Genomic DNA, 14,660 nt, shown 5'->3' with positions numbered 1-14,660 from the left:
GGCTCTCTGTAAAGACGACGCAGCATTGGAAGGCTCACTGCTCTGACACCCTCACAGCCACACAGCCTGGCCTTGGAACTTGGTCGGGGGCTTGCTCAGTGCCCTGAGCATCTGCAATCCCCAGCACTGCACATGCCAGGTACGGTGGCACTCACCTGTAATGCCAGCACTCAGGAGGTGGAGGCAGGGGGATCAGCAGGTCAAGGTCACGGACTCGGGAGATAGCTCTGTGTATAACTGGCTGTGCAGACTTGAGGACCTAAGTCTGGACCCACAGCACCCATGTGAAAAAGTTGGGTGTGGCCATGCTCTCCTGTAACCCCAGTGCCTTGGGCAAGAGGAGGAGATGGAGATACAGGGTCACTGGTGCTTTCTGGCCACCAGCCACACCTCCCCTGCCCCCAATGCCTGACAGCTCCAAGTTCAGTAAGAAACCCTGTCTCAAGGAAATATTGCAGAGTTGTCTATATAGCATATATGAACATAGTGTTGTCTGTTCTCCACAGGAACACACACAGAGAGAGAGAGAGAGAGAGAGAGAGAGTTTTTAAGGTCATCCCTTGCTATATAGTGAGTTCTTTTTTTTTTTTTTTTGGTTTTTCGAGACAGGGTTTCTCTGTATAGCCCTGGCTGTCCTGGAACTCACTCTGTAGACCAGGCTGGCCTCGAACTCAGAAATCCGCCTGCCTCTGCCTCCCAAGTGCTGGGATTAAAGGCGTGCGCCACCACGCCCTGCTTATAGTAAGTTCAAAGCCATTCCTTGGTCATATTAAACTGTCCCCCAAAACAAACCAACAAATTAAAAAACAAAAAACCATACAGCCTAGTCATTTGCGCCATCACAGAAGGTGCTGTAGGAGTATAGACAGTCTGTCTGAGGAGGGGGCAGGGCAAAGGGACAACTTCACTAAGGACTGACATTTGAGTCAGAGCTTCATGGTTGAGGAGGAGTCTGGTGAGAAGTCACACGGGTATACTGTGGGGACAACTGGCAGTGGGCTGGTTTTGGGCAGAGCCTGTACAAACGCAAGCAGGTGGCTCTCTTGACTAACGATTGGTTCTGTTTTCACTGGGATCTTGGCCAAGGTGCAGCCAGCCTGTCTTGATGTCACAAACCATAGGAAGAGAGCTGGAAACACGGCCACACAGGCCTCCTTGTAACTCGCTGTTGAGAACACTAGATGGCTCACCTCAGGCTCCTACCCACTGTGCAGGCCTCCTCCTAAAGAGCCAGTTTCTCGTAACTTGGTTTCTACTTTGGTGTCTTAGAACAATGTGATCACATTCCTTTCTTGCTTGTCAACAGTGGGAGATCTGTCCCCCGCCACACAGTCTGAGCATAGTGGGTCAGAGCTGACAGAGACCCTCCATCCCTGTCCCAGGGAGCTCTGTCTTCATCATAGGCTTTGCCTACCCCCACTGAATAAACACTCAGGGTCACCAATGGGAGCAAAAGGAGAAATAGCTATAAATACTCATTGTTAGGAGAATAGAGCTCTCATAGCTACGCACCGGCAGCGTCTCGTGTGGAATTTTGTAAAACCTCTCCTATCCAGATCTTCTCTCTATCTGGAATTTTCACTTTGGAGAATAAAGCTTATTTGAAGCTGTGATTCCTCCCTCTCCCTCCCACCCTTCCCTTCATTCTCAGAGCTGACAGTAGAATCCAGGATGCAGACACTAGGCAAGTGCTCCCAAGTCCCATAACCATGATCTTTTTGTCTGGTTGGTTGAGTTTGGTTTTTTTTTTTTTTTTTTGCATCTCAAAAAGAGGAGTTATTCTGTGTAACAGCCATGGATGTCCTGGAACTGACTCTGTACACCAGGCTCAAACTCAGAGATCTACCTGTCTCTGACTCCTAAGTGCTAGGGTTAAAGGTATGCACTATCATGCCTGGTTAGATTTATTTTCATTATTTAAAATGCAGTGTATCTGTGCTGTGTGCATCTGTGTTAGGGAGTGTATACGAGTGCTGTGCCCATAAGAGGTTCCAGGTATTGAGTCCCCAAGGGCTAGAGTCACAGATGGTTGTAGTCACCTGACATGGGTGTAGGAACCGAACTTGGGTCCTCTGCAGAGCAGAACATGTTCTTAACAGCTGAACCATCTCTCTAGCTCATAGTATGAATTTTGATGCATGTAAGAATGTGATCCACAAGACAGGACAGCTCAAAGCGATGATGATATCATGAATGTGGTCAGTTCTGACGATAAAGTTTATAGGTTAAAAGAAATTTAAAAGTGGGAGGAGATGGCTTGGGTGCTAAGGTGCTAAGGTTCTAGATGCACAGGCATGAGGGGACCTGAGCTCCATCCCCAGAACCACATGAAATAAGCTAAGCTTGGAAAGCCAGAGAGATGGCTCGGTGGTTAAGACTTGGGACCAGAGTTCAGGTCTTAGCGCCCTCATGGAGTACCTCACAACTGCCTATCACTCAAGCCCCAAGAGATCTTATGCCCTTTTCTATTCTATATACACAGATATATAGACATACAGACACACAGACACACACAGACATACACACTCACACACATGCACAAACAGATAATTAAAGCAACCACACACACACTCATCACATGCACATACAGAGAGAATTAGTTAAAGCAAACACACACACACACACACACACACACACACACACACATGCACAGAGAGAATCAGTTAAAGCAACCAGAAACTTAAGGAAAGAAGAAATGACGAAATCCCAAATCACAGAACCTACGGGTTTTCCAGCCTGACCCTGACAGGCTAGGAGAGTCCCCTGCCTTTCCCTTCCCTGAGAAGATCCTACCAGGGAAAGATACCTAAAGGATGCTGCCTGTCCTCGAGGCTCGAGGCTCGTCCTCCTCTGGCCTCATTCCCCAAGCATTACACAGGATCCCAAGGTGAAAAAAAGGCCCTGGGCTCTGACCTGGAGCACTGGGCCCTTTGAGTCCTGATGTGGAGACCCTTACTGCCTGCTCAGGGACAGCTCATGCTGGCTGGCTGCAGGGACCCTGGATGCCAAACTCAACCAGGAAAAATGCTTTGTGAGTTTGTTTTTTGTTTGAAACAGGGTCTCACTATGTAGCCCTTCCCACCCTGGAACTTGCTATGTAGACCAGGATGGTTTTAGTATATTAATTCGTATTTTATATACAATGGTGTTTTGTCTGCATGCACTTGTGAGGGTGTCCAATCCCCTGGACCTGGCGTTGCAGACAGTTGGGAGGTTCTGAGCTTCTGGAAATTGAACCCATTTCCTGGAGGAGCAGCCATTGCGTTTACCAGTGAGTCGTCTTTCCAGCGCCCCACACCCCAGGATTTTTAGGTGTTTTGTTTTGGTTTTTTTATTAACTTTATTTTATATATGTGAGTACACTGTTGCTGTCTTCAGACACACCAGAAAAGGGCATCAAATCCCATTACAGATGGTTGTGAGCCACCATGTGGTTGCTGAGAATTGAACTCAGGACCTCTGAAGAGCAGCCAGTGCTCTCAAGCATTGAGCCATCTCCTCCCCTTCCCCTTTCCCATCCAGGCCACACACAATCGCACGCACACATCTCTTTCTGTAGGTCAGTCTGTTCTCAAGGGCAGGGCCCTCTGACTCAACAGCTTCCTCTTGCAAATCTCCTCCAGCAGCCACCTTTGGACCACGTGCCCGGCTGGTATCAGAGGCTGGTGGGGTCAGAGGCAGCACAATTGTGGCCTGTCCCCTCTCTGTACCTCAGACCCTTAGGGACTCTCTGGCAACCATGTCCCACCTCTTGGGCCTGTCTTTCATTTAACTCTCTCTTATTACCCTGAGACAAGGGAAGACTTCAGCCTTGGGATGGAAGAGAATAACAGACAACTGACCCTGTAGAGGAAAGCATCAACACCAGTGGTTTGCACCACCCAGTCACCGCACTGGCCTGACTCCTCTCCTGCTCTTGCATGTGTGCCTACTGGTGTGTGCACGGTGTGGGCGTGGTGAGAGCTGGTGTGAGGGAACCTCTGAGGGAAGGATATGGCAGCTTAGCTGAAGAACGCACACTTGATGGCACATTTAATCCCCATCACATTTGCATTCTTCTGGGGGCTGCAGACACACTTAGATTTTCAGCAGACAGGGTACAGCTCCTGGGTCCCTCCTTTTGGAACTCACCAGCCTCTGCCCTGCTTTCTCCCATGGTCTATATTCACCAGTACTGTTTGCAACCATCACCCAAATTGTCCTATCTTGCACACAAACCATACTTCTGAGTGGACACAGTAGGTGCGGGACTACATGAAGCCAGAAACTCTCCACATCCCTAACTCAAGGAGAAGTGATGGATCTCTGGCAGGCTCCCCCCAGCAGCTTCCAGCCAGCCCCAAATCAGAGTGCTCTGGGAAAAGTCACAGGTCACAGTTCACCCAAGAGCAAGCTGGATGTTGCCATCCAGGCTCTAAGCTGGCCCCAAAGCAAATGGTAGTTGAGAGGCATTCCTGAAGGGGCCCCTATTGAGGAGGGCGTGAGTGCATGGGCTTCACAGCTTCATCCTAGGGAGTTTTCTGGCCTGTTGGATCCCAGAATTCCAAGGGGGATCCTCGGGGAAAACGTGGGTTCACTAAGATTATCCTCATGGCGATTCAGCAATTGGTTCCAAAGGAAGCACAGAGGAAGGGGAGGTGGGAGACAGCGGGGCTGGGGGGTTGCGGGTGTGTGTGTAAATGAATGCATGGATGGATGGGTGGATGGATTTGGTCCACAAATATTCACAAATGCAGAGTGTGCGGCAGCTAACAGCAGGATCCGGGGTTAAGTAGCAGATTGGGTGAATACCTGTTGCTCATAGAGATTGAGGTGCGGCCTCATCTTTAGCTTGTGGCCCGTCAGAAGTTGGGGTTTCCACAGCTTCATCCTCACTGCCCACAAGCGGCTCTTCCTCCCCCTTCAGGTTGGGACCCGACCCAGGCTTCAGCTCTTCTAGTACTAAAGAGCCCTGGCGAGACTTCCGTCTGCTGAAGAACGTAGTGAGCGTGGGTCTCTGCCCGGAGCCTTCTGTCTCCAGTACCTCAGAGCCCTTGTTGCCCCCTGGCCCTGATGCGGTTGTGGCCTCTTCATCAGGAACTCGGGCTGGCCCAGCCCAGGCATCCACCACCCCGTTTCGTTTTCCTCCTCCGCTCAGGGTCAGGGCCCCAGTCCTCCGCTTTTGCCTCTGGCGCCACAACAGCAGTAGCGCCACGAGAGCCAAAACCACTATCAAGGCAATAAGCATGGGCACCAGTAACATGTTACTTGATCCTTGGCTTGGCAACCTGGTGGTTATGGGACCTTGGGTAGACGTCGTGGATGTTTTTATGCTGGAGACTGAGGTGCCACGGGCCACACTGGAACTCTCCACAGAACTGGTTGCTGTGGTAGCAGGGAGTCCATGCGGCTCACTGGAGGGCCCCAGAGACCCAGTAGCCATGGTGACAGGGGGACCACTGGTCTTGGAGCTTACTGTTGTAGCCACAGAGGGTCCACTGGTCTCCGCAGAGCTTGTTGTCACAGTGGTGGGGGATGCACTGGTTCCTTTAGAAATAGATGTAGATGTTGCAGTTCCGTCTGTCACAGGATTGGCTGCAGTGACAGGAGGGTCACTGGCTACATTTGATGGTTCTGGAAGCAGTGCTGATGTCTTGCTGGAAACTTCCTGAGAGGCAGTAGGCTCAGGTACAGGGGTGCTCATGCTGGCACCAGCAGAAGTCCCCAAAGAAGACAATTCAGTAGTTTCCAAGGAGGTCAAAGAAACTGGGGTTGTGGTCTGCCCCCAGGGGCTGATGGTCTCCTTCGGGTCCACTGTCTCTGACCCCACAGAAATTGATGGGCTGGCACTCTCGGCTTCAGAGGTATTTGGGGCTGCGATATGTTGGGTAGATGGCAACATCGTCGTCCTCTGCAGACTGTCTGGGCTCACCACCTGGACCCAGAATGCCCCAAAGAGGAGAAGAAGATGCAAGGCCATCTCCAGAGCGACAGGCGGGAGCGGGAGTTAGGACCTGAATGTAGGGAAGTTACAGAACACAGGTTGGGGAGGGAAACTTGGCCAGCCCCACTCCTTCTGCCCACTTCCCTGCCAACTGCCAAGCCCATCTTGTGGTTTAACGGGTTTTTTTGTTGTTGTTGTTTTTTGGGTTTTTTTTTTTTCCATTCTTGCTTTCACTATTATCAGAGACAACAGGGGAACAGATGAGATGGCGCCAGTGACTCTCACCCTGGCCTTGGCAGCTCAGACTCCAGAGCAGCCATGTCCCCCTGGCCTTCATTCATTGTTCCAGCCGGTGGCTCTTGACCCCCTTACCCCCTTAGCCTATTCATCTTTTCAAACTATAGGTACATTCCTTCATCCTGTGAGCATCCCCACCCCCGCACTCAGCAAGATCATACCGTCTTACCAGATTAATGGTTAAGGCACAGGGCCAGGGCAAGCACCTCCAGTTCTTCCTGAGGCTTGGTCAGGACTGGGGCAGACTGAGCCCCAGGGGGAAAGGAAGTGGGTCTTGGCTCCACCCACTCAACCCCTGCATCCTGCCCCACCCATTCCTACTCCCATAGTTGCCTGGGGGGGACCCAAGGGTTCAGTGGAGGCATGAAAGGATGCTCGGGGTCCAGATGGGAATTCTTAGGTTTTCACTGGAGTCAAAGGGTCAGAGATGAGTGATGGGGAGTAGGGGTGGAGTGGAAGATATGGAGGTGGAGAACCGTTTCCTTTCCCTCCCTTGCTCCTCAAGCTGTTTGGCCAGAACCTGAGACCCTGAGACAGTGGGTGCACTTCCTGCCGAAGAGCTCCCAGGGAGCTGCAGGGCCAGAAAAAGCCTCTCAACTCTGCTCGTGGTCCTGAAAGGTTTTTAGGGCTGCTGAACCCTGCCAGAGCCACAGGGAATTGAGGTCACTCCTGTGGCCCCCAGTTTAAGCTAGTACTAACATTGCATATGCTGTGGTCTTAGAGAATTAGGAGAGCTGGAGAGATGGCTGAGAGGATTGGATCCCTTGAAGGAGACCTGTTCAGTTCCAGCTTGGTGGCTCACGACCACCCCATAATCCAGAGGATCCGACGTCCTCTTCTGGCCTTCAAGGGCACCAACCCACATAGGTACAGACAGGCACTCATATACAAATATGAAAATAAATTAAGATTTACTTAACGGCCGGGCGTGGTGGAGCACACCTTTAATCCCAGGACTCAGGAAGCAGAGGTATGTGGATCTCTGTGAGTTCGAGGTCAGCCTGGTCTACAGAGTGAGTTCCAGAACAGCCAAGACTACAGAGAAACACTGTTCCAATAATAATAATAATAATTGTTATTCGACTTGTCGTCGAAATGGATTCTTATGGTATATGTCTGTTTCAGAGCTTTTCCTTTTAAAATAATAATAATAATTATTATTATTATTATTATTTAAAAAAGAAAACTTCTAAAAAGACCTATATTTTCTTTTTTATTTATTTATTTATTTTTTTTTTTGGTGGTTTTTCAAGACAGGGTTTCTCTGTGTAGCCCTGGCTGTCCTGGCACTCACTTTGTAGACCAGGCTGGCCTCGAACTCAGAAATCCGCCTGCCTCTGCCTCCCGAGTGCTGGGATTAAAGGCGTGCGCCACCACGCCCGGCTTAAGACCTATATTTTAAAAATTAACCATGGGCTGGAGAGATGGCTCAGTGGTTAAGAGCACTGACTGTTCTTCTAGAGGTTCTGAGTTCAATTCCGAGCAACCACACATGAGGCTCACAACCACCTGTAATGGGATCCGATGCCCTCTTTTGGGTATGTGTGAAGACTGCTACAGTGTACTCATATAAATAAAATAAATCTTTAAGAAAGAAAGTAACCAAAAGTCTTCAGCTGAGCGGGATGTTTTATGCAGATTGATCCCAGGGCCTTGGTGCTGCATGAGTAAGTGCTCTGCAAGGAGCCGCACGGAGCCACATGGAGCTACACGGAGTCGGAGTCGCACCGAGCCTCACGAGCCTCACGGAGCCTCATGGAGCCGCCCCCCACCCCCCAGCCCCAAATAAGGAGATCTTTGTGATCCTTCTTTGAATGACTTGTCGTCGAAACGGATTCTTATGGTATATGTCTGTTTCAGAGCTTTTCCTTTTAAAAATTCATAACCGATTTTTATTCGTAAAAACAGCTCTGTGAATGCTACAGAAAGAAAGGCAGGATGACTTTCCTCGAGGGGCCCACACCCACACTCGCAGGCGTGTCTCTATTTCTGAACACCTCTCTTTCTCTTAACCCTACATCTTGCAGATCTGTATTTTTAAATCTCCAAAACAGGAAAGAATTTTAAAGTATCTATATCTGAAAATCTCTCAATAAGCCCAAATTCTATAACAACAACAGAAGGACTAAAGCAGATTGCTGATGGAGTCTGGACTTGGACTATAGCCATCGAGTACTGAGTTAATCTAGCTGGAGATCCAGGTCAGAAGCAGGGCATAGCTCACAGGCCAGCAGGCAGCACACACATTCATTTGCCTGGCCCTTCTTTACTTCAGAGTCCTGGGAGACACTAAATGGCCTGGATTTCCATCCTGCACACAGTAGGTCCACCCAGGAATACCAGGCAGTAGGGTGCTTCATTTATAGCACAAATAAGCAAGCTCTCTGTGTCTCTTTAGCAAAGTACACCTTGTATACTGTAACCCATGCTAGAAATGGCTTGGGGGAAAGAGATGGGGGCCTGGCATCCTAGACATACCCAGCAAGCATGGGTGGGGCTGCTTCGACCCCCTGGGTTGCCTCTTCCAACAGTCAACAGAGAGGCTCACACAATAAGAAAGGTTACCTATAGCAACCAGGCATAGCAGCACATGCTGTGATCTCAGTCCTATAGAGGCTGAAACTTTAAAAATAAAATTAAAAAAGTTTAAGCCTAGCAGCAAACACTTTTAATCCCAGCACTTGGGAGTCAGAGGTGGGTAGATCTCTGTGAGTGCTTTGTGTGTGAGCCAGCCTGGTCTACAGAGTGAGACCCAGGACAGCCTGGGCTATACAGAGAAACCCTGTCTCAATAAAACAACAACAAAACCAGTGACATACTCAGCAGCAGCTGAGACTCCTGTCCCTGTGGCTGGGTGTGCAGGCTCCACATCCCACTGTGCACTGACGGAACGTTAGTTCAGAGCATCTCTGCACAACTGCCTGATAGATCATGGCACCATCGCAGCAGAAGTCATCTCTCTTGAGGAACATTGTTTACGTAGTATCTCAAGTTTCCTGATTAAAACAAAGCTCAGGAAATGCTCTTGGTTTTCCTTCCTCCCTATTTTTATGTTCTGTATTTGGGGGCGTTTGTTTGTTTGTTTGTTTAGATAAGGTTTGTGTATTCCACGATCAATCTGTATCTGAGGATGACCTGAGTCTCCTGCCTTTGCCTCTGGCATTTTGTGGGTGGCAGTCACCTACCCCAGTTTAAGTGGTGCTGGGGATGGAATCCAGACCTTCTCAGCCAGCTCAGCTATATCCCCAGCCCAGCCCTGATTATTTCTCTGTGATTATGTTGTTTTGTTTTGTTTTTTTAATATGTCTGGGTGTCCTGCTGACATGAATGTCTGTGTGCTGTGTGCACCGTGGTGCTGGCTGAAGGAGGCCAGAAGAGGGCATCAGATGTCCCTGGAACTTTAGATGTTTGTGGTGGGATTAAACCTGGGTCCTCCAGAAGGACAGCCAGTGCTCTTCCTTGTTTCAACAAGGAAGACGGGGGGGGGGGGGGGGGGGGGGGGGGGGGAGATATGGAGGAAACTATAGTCCTCCCATGGGGTCGGGGGTGGGGGGAAAGGTTGGAGAATCAAGAGTTCAAGTCACTCTTGACTACATAGTAGCTTCAAGGCCACTGTGTAATACATGAGACCCTGTCTCAAAAAGAAGACAGAGAATGGGGGTGGGAGGCAGGGGAGCAAAAGGAGTGGGGATGGGAGGAAGTGGGTGGGGCAGCCAGGAGTGGAGGTGGGGGGAGTGGGGAGGGGTCAGAGAGAGCAAACAGGAAAGAGATGAAGAGATGGGGCGGGGCATGGTGGCACATGCCTTTAATCCCAGCACTCCGGAGGCAGAGACAGGCGGATTTCTGAGTTCGAGGCCAGCCTGGTCTACAGAGTGAGTTCCAGGACAGCCAGAGCTATACAGAGAAACCAGTCTCGAAAAAACAAAACAAAAACAAACAAACAAAAAAGAGATGGGGGAGGAGGAAAGGAGGGAGAGGAGAGAATGGAGTGAAGAATGGGGGGGAGGAAAGAAGGGGTAGCATGGAGGTATGGGAAGATGGGGGGATAGCACCCCACTGTTGGGTGTGTGTTTCTTATACCACTGTCAACAGAAAAGCAACCAGCTGCAAAGAGTTAGCAACTGTTAATTAGAGATGGAAAAAATGTTTTAAGACTGTAGGACTAGGCCTGAGAAGGCTTAGAGAGTGAGACAGTTGCTGCTCTTGGACAGACCCTGGTTCAGTCCCTGGCGCTCACACGGCAGCCTGCCTGCCCCTTTCTAACATCTGCCAGTTGTGCACGTACATACACACCAGCAACACAAAACAAATCTTTTACAGGTTTTTGTCTTTTTTTAAATAAGGGGATAAAATACAGGAGTGGAGAGATGGCTCAGAGACCAAGAGCACTGGCTACTCTTGCAGAGGATTCAGGTTCCATTCCCAGCATACATGTGGTAGCTCATGACCATCTATAAATCCTATGAGGTGGGACCCTCTTCTGACCTCTGGCACCAGGCATGCACCTGGTACATATACAGGGAAAACACTCATACATATAAAATATATTTTTTTTTTACAAAATGTGTAGAATATAGGAAAAAACGTTCGAAGATAACAAAGGTACCCAACTTTAGAGAGAAAAAAATTACTAAGGCAAAAAATTATGTTTGGCAAAATAGTCATTTCAAACAAACTGGGGCTGATGGAGTTGAACGAGGACATTATCAATGTCTGTTGAATATCAATCACCCTTGACTCTGGAGACAGCAGAGAGGAAAAGAGTGAATCCAGGCTCTGACAGACATGGCCTGGCTGAGAAAGCTGGCATCAGGAGGCAAGGCTCACAGTAGGGAGACCATGAGGAGACTGAGATGTGGGGGCAGGGCCACACCCACCATCAGCCAGGCCCAGAGCAGACAGTCTGCCTCCTTCCCCAGCTACCTTCAGCAAGCCTAGCTACACTAAACAAGTCACAATGAGAAGCTAACGAGCTGCCACTGCATCTGGGGCAGGCCAGGCTCAGCGACACACATGCTCCACTCACGTGGCATTACGATGACCTAATTTTAAGGTGAAGAAGACAAGAAGCAAGTCTGAGAAACAAAACAGTGTTTGCCCAAGCAGTAGATCCTAGGCTGGGTTTGAATCCCACATTCAAATCTGAGTTTACATAGGCCTGCACAACTGTTGCCAAGGCAACAGCCACCATATTCCCAGAATCCACTTGGCTCATCTTCCACTTTTACCTGTGGCTATGTCACCATCCATCTATAAAGGAAGGTCCCTCTAATCTCTTTCTCTCTCTCTCCACCCCTCTCCTCCTCCCGCCACCACCTTGCTCTTTTCTTTCCCAGTAAACCTCACATGTAACTGTTTAGTCTGGTGTAGTCTTTCTAGAACCACATGATGATTGCAACATGGAGACCAAAGGCAAGGCTGGCTAAACTGTGCTGGTTAAAGACTGAAGGCAAAGGCCTGGACTGTGCGGGTCGGGGATTGCTGGGATTTGAATAAATTGTATAATACTTATTAAAATAGGGGCTAAAGTCAGCTTTAGAGAGTATTGAGGAAGACTTAATAAGTAGACATGTTTTTTTGAGATGTGTCCACTTAGTAGCCAAGGCTAGCCTCAAACTTGAAATCGCCCTGCTCCAATCTCCAAGTTTTGTGGTCAGAGGCCATTCCCAATCTCAGAAAAACAGGATGTTTTAGACATACACATTTTATATTATGTGTGAACTGCTGCTGGTGGCACAGGCCTTTAACCCCAGCACTCTAGAGTCATGCTGGTAGATCTCTGAGTTCAAGGCCAGCCTGGTCTACAGAGCAAGTTCCAGGACAGCCAGGACTACACAGAGAAACCCTATCTCAAAAAACAAAACAAGGGGCTGGAGAGATAGCTCAGCGGTTAAGAGCACTGACTGCTTTTCCAGAGGTCCTGAGTTCAATTCCCAGCAACCACACGGTGACTCACAACCATCTGAAACGGGATCTGATGCCCTCTTCTGGTGTGCATGAAGACAGCTACAGTGTACTCATAAAGTAAATAAACAAATCTTTAAAAACAAAACAAAAACTATGTGTATGATGAGTGTGTCTATATGCAGGTGTGTGCACGCCAGTGCAGACGCCCGAAGAACAGAGAGGCTTCGGGTCCCCTGAGATCAGAATCGCAGGCTGTTGTGAGCTGCTAGAGATGGCCCTGGGAACTGAACAGGGTCCTGTGCAAGAACAGTAGGCACTCTTTATCTTTAAGCTATCTCTCCAGTCCTAAACAGACTGATTTTAAAAAGGGAAGCTAGGAACTTTAGAGTGGAAAAATATCTAGCAGATACCATCTTAACCAAATATCCAAACTTAACAATAATAGGACAAACTTATATCAACGGCCTCTGATAGAAATGCCATAAGGACTCAAAGCTGTGTATTAGGTCAACCATTAAAACATAGGAAGTGGGATTGGAAAGATGCCTCTGCAGTTAAGACTTTGTGCTGGAGTTTGGCCCCAGCATCCCTATCGGGAGGCCTGCAACTCCAGCATCAGCAGATATGATGCCTCTGGCCTCTGTGGGCACCTCTGCTCATATGCACACATAGGCACAGACACATACTTTAAAATAAAGTGAGACCAGGCATGGTGATACATGCCTTTAATCCCAGCGCTTGGGAGGTTGGGGCAGGCAGATATCTATGAGTTTAAGACCAGCTTGGTCTGCACAGTGAACTCGATTCAGGCCAACCAAAGTTACGTACTTAAGACCATGTCTCAAAAAAGAAACAAGTAGAAAAGTGAATCTAAAAACAAGAAAGAAAGAAGAAAAAACAAATGAAGTGTCAGGCATGAGTTCAGAGGACAGCTTGCTTGCCTTACAAACATCAGGCCCTAAGTTCATCCTCAGAATCCATGCATTAAAAACAAAACACAACAAAAAACAAGCAAGGAGTGAGAGGGTATGCCTACAACCCCAGCCCTGGGGACATCAACACATTCCCATACCTGCCAGCCTAGCCTACTCCAGCAAGCTCCGGGTCAGTGAGAGACCCTGCATCAAACAAAAGGTGGATGGTACCTGAAGAATGACACCTGAGGTTGTCCTCTGACCTCCACGTACATGTGTGTCAGGTGCAGTGGCTCAGATCTATGGTCCCAACCACTTTCAAGGCTGGAGCAGCATGGTCACTTGAGCCCAACCTGGCTGGACTAAGAGCATATCTCTCTCTCTCTCTCTCTCTCTCTCTCTCTCTCTCTCTCTCTCTCTCTCTCTCTCTCCCTCTCTCTAGTTTTTCAAGACAGGGTTTCTCTGTGTAGCCCTGGCTGTCCTGGAACTCACTGTGTAGACCAGGCTGGCCTTGAACTCAGAAATCTACCTGCCTCTGCCTCCCAAGTGCTGGGATTAAAGGCATGCACCACCACCGCCTGGCAAGAACACATCTCTTAAGAAAGGGAGAGAGACAGAGGGGGGTTAGTGGAAGAAGCTCTGGCTAAGTGAGCATCAGTTACTTTTCTTGTCGTGACCCCCAGCCAAGCACCATCCCCCAGCCAAGCACCATCCCCCAGCCAAGCACCATCCCCCAGCCAAGCACCATCCCCCAGCCAAGCACCATCCCCCAGCCAAGCACCATCCCCCAGCCAAGCACCATCCCAAGGGAGAAAAGGCTCTTCCCTACTTACAGCTTGGTCCACTGTGGTGGGGGTCTTGACAGCTGGAGCTTGAGAGCACTGCTCACCTTGAATCCATAGGCAGGAAGCTGAAGGCCCAGGGTTCCTGCTTCTTTCCTTCCTTCCTTCCTTCCTTCCTTCCTTCCTTCCTTCCTTCCTTCCTTCTTTCCTTCTGCCTTTTGTACAGCTCAGGACTCAAGGCCACGGAACTGTTGAAGTTTGCTTCCAGGGTAGGCCTTTCCACCTCACCTTAATCAAGATGTGTGCCAGAGGCTGTTTTCTAGGGGACTCTAGATCCCATCAAGTTGACACACTACAGTACTCATTACAGTAAGAGACTTTATCTCGGGGCATAGAGCGGGCCAGTGATGGAGCAGGAAGTCTGTGGTCCTTCTAGCTGTCTGCATACGTGTGCACATCCACCCACTCCACCCCACCCACCACTTGCGCATACAAAGGAAAAGAAAAAACCAACATGGTACAGGACACAAAAAACCCTTCACAAAACACCCAGCTGGTACTCTTCAAGTGAGAGAGGAAAAGGGGGGACACGGATATTCTTCCAGGTCTTAAAGCAGAGACAGCTGACTGCTGTATAGCTTAGATGAAGTAAAAGCTGTTATCAAGAAGGCATAGAAGTGCCTCAGGAGAGTGCCTACCCCCACAGGCAAGGCCGTAGCTCAATTGCATCACTACTACATAAACAGACAAATAAGCTGTTGAGGATATCATCTGAATAACTAGCAAAATTTTAATATAGATTACAAGGTAGAAAATCGTATTGAATTGGTATTGGCC

General features: G+C 49.1%; 1 protein-coding gene across 2 annotated transcripts; it reads right to left on the bottom strand.

Moving 5' to 3' along the window:
- Window positions 1–3,195: 3,195 nt before the first annotated feature.
- On the bottom strand, window positions 3,196–14,206 carry Spn (sialophorin). Of its 2 annotated transcripts, none has more exons than XM_029479187.2 (2): window positions 13,875–14,206; window positions 3,196–5,993 (listed from the first exon to the last, which is right to left on the bottom strand). In XM_029479187.2, exon 2 carries the CDS (start codon window positions 5,957–5,959, stop codon window positions 4,799–4,801), a length of 1,161 nt encoding a protein of 386 aa, XP_029335047.1. In that variant the 5' UTR covers window positions 5,960–5,993; window positions 13,875–14,206; the 3' UTR covers window positions 3,196–4,798. The 2 variants fall into 2 exon arrangements, with proteins under 2 accessions (XP_029335047.1, XP_021024859.1); XM_021169200.3 differs by lacking the exon at window positions 13,875–14,206 and adding an exon at window positions 6,390–6,449.
- Window positions 14,207–14,660: the final 454 nt, after the last annotated feature.

Source organism: Mus caroli, unplaced genomic scaffold (assembly GCF_978045245.1).
Source record: "Mus caroli unplaced genomic scaffold, Mus_caroli_1 scaffold_8, whole genome shotgun sequence".
NCBI classification, from domain to species: domain Eukaryota; kingdom Metazoa; phylum Chordata; class Mammalia; order Rodentia; family Muridae; genus Mus; species Mus caroli.
This window is presented reverse-complemented; position numbering and strand designations above follow the sequence as displayed.

Bases quoted from the DNA above. Each gene is read 5' to 3' on its own strand.
- Spn (XM_029479187.2), bottom strand. From the start codon at position 5,959: ATGGCCTTGCATCTTCTTCTCCTCTTTGGGGCATTCTGGGTCCAGGTG.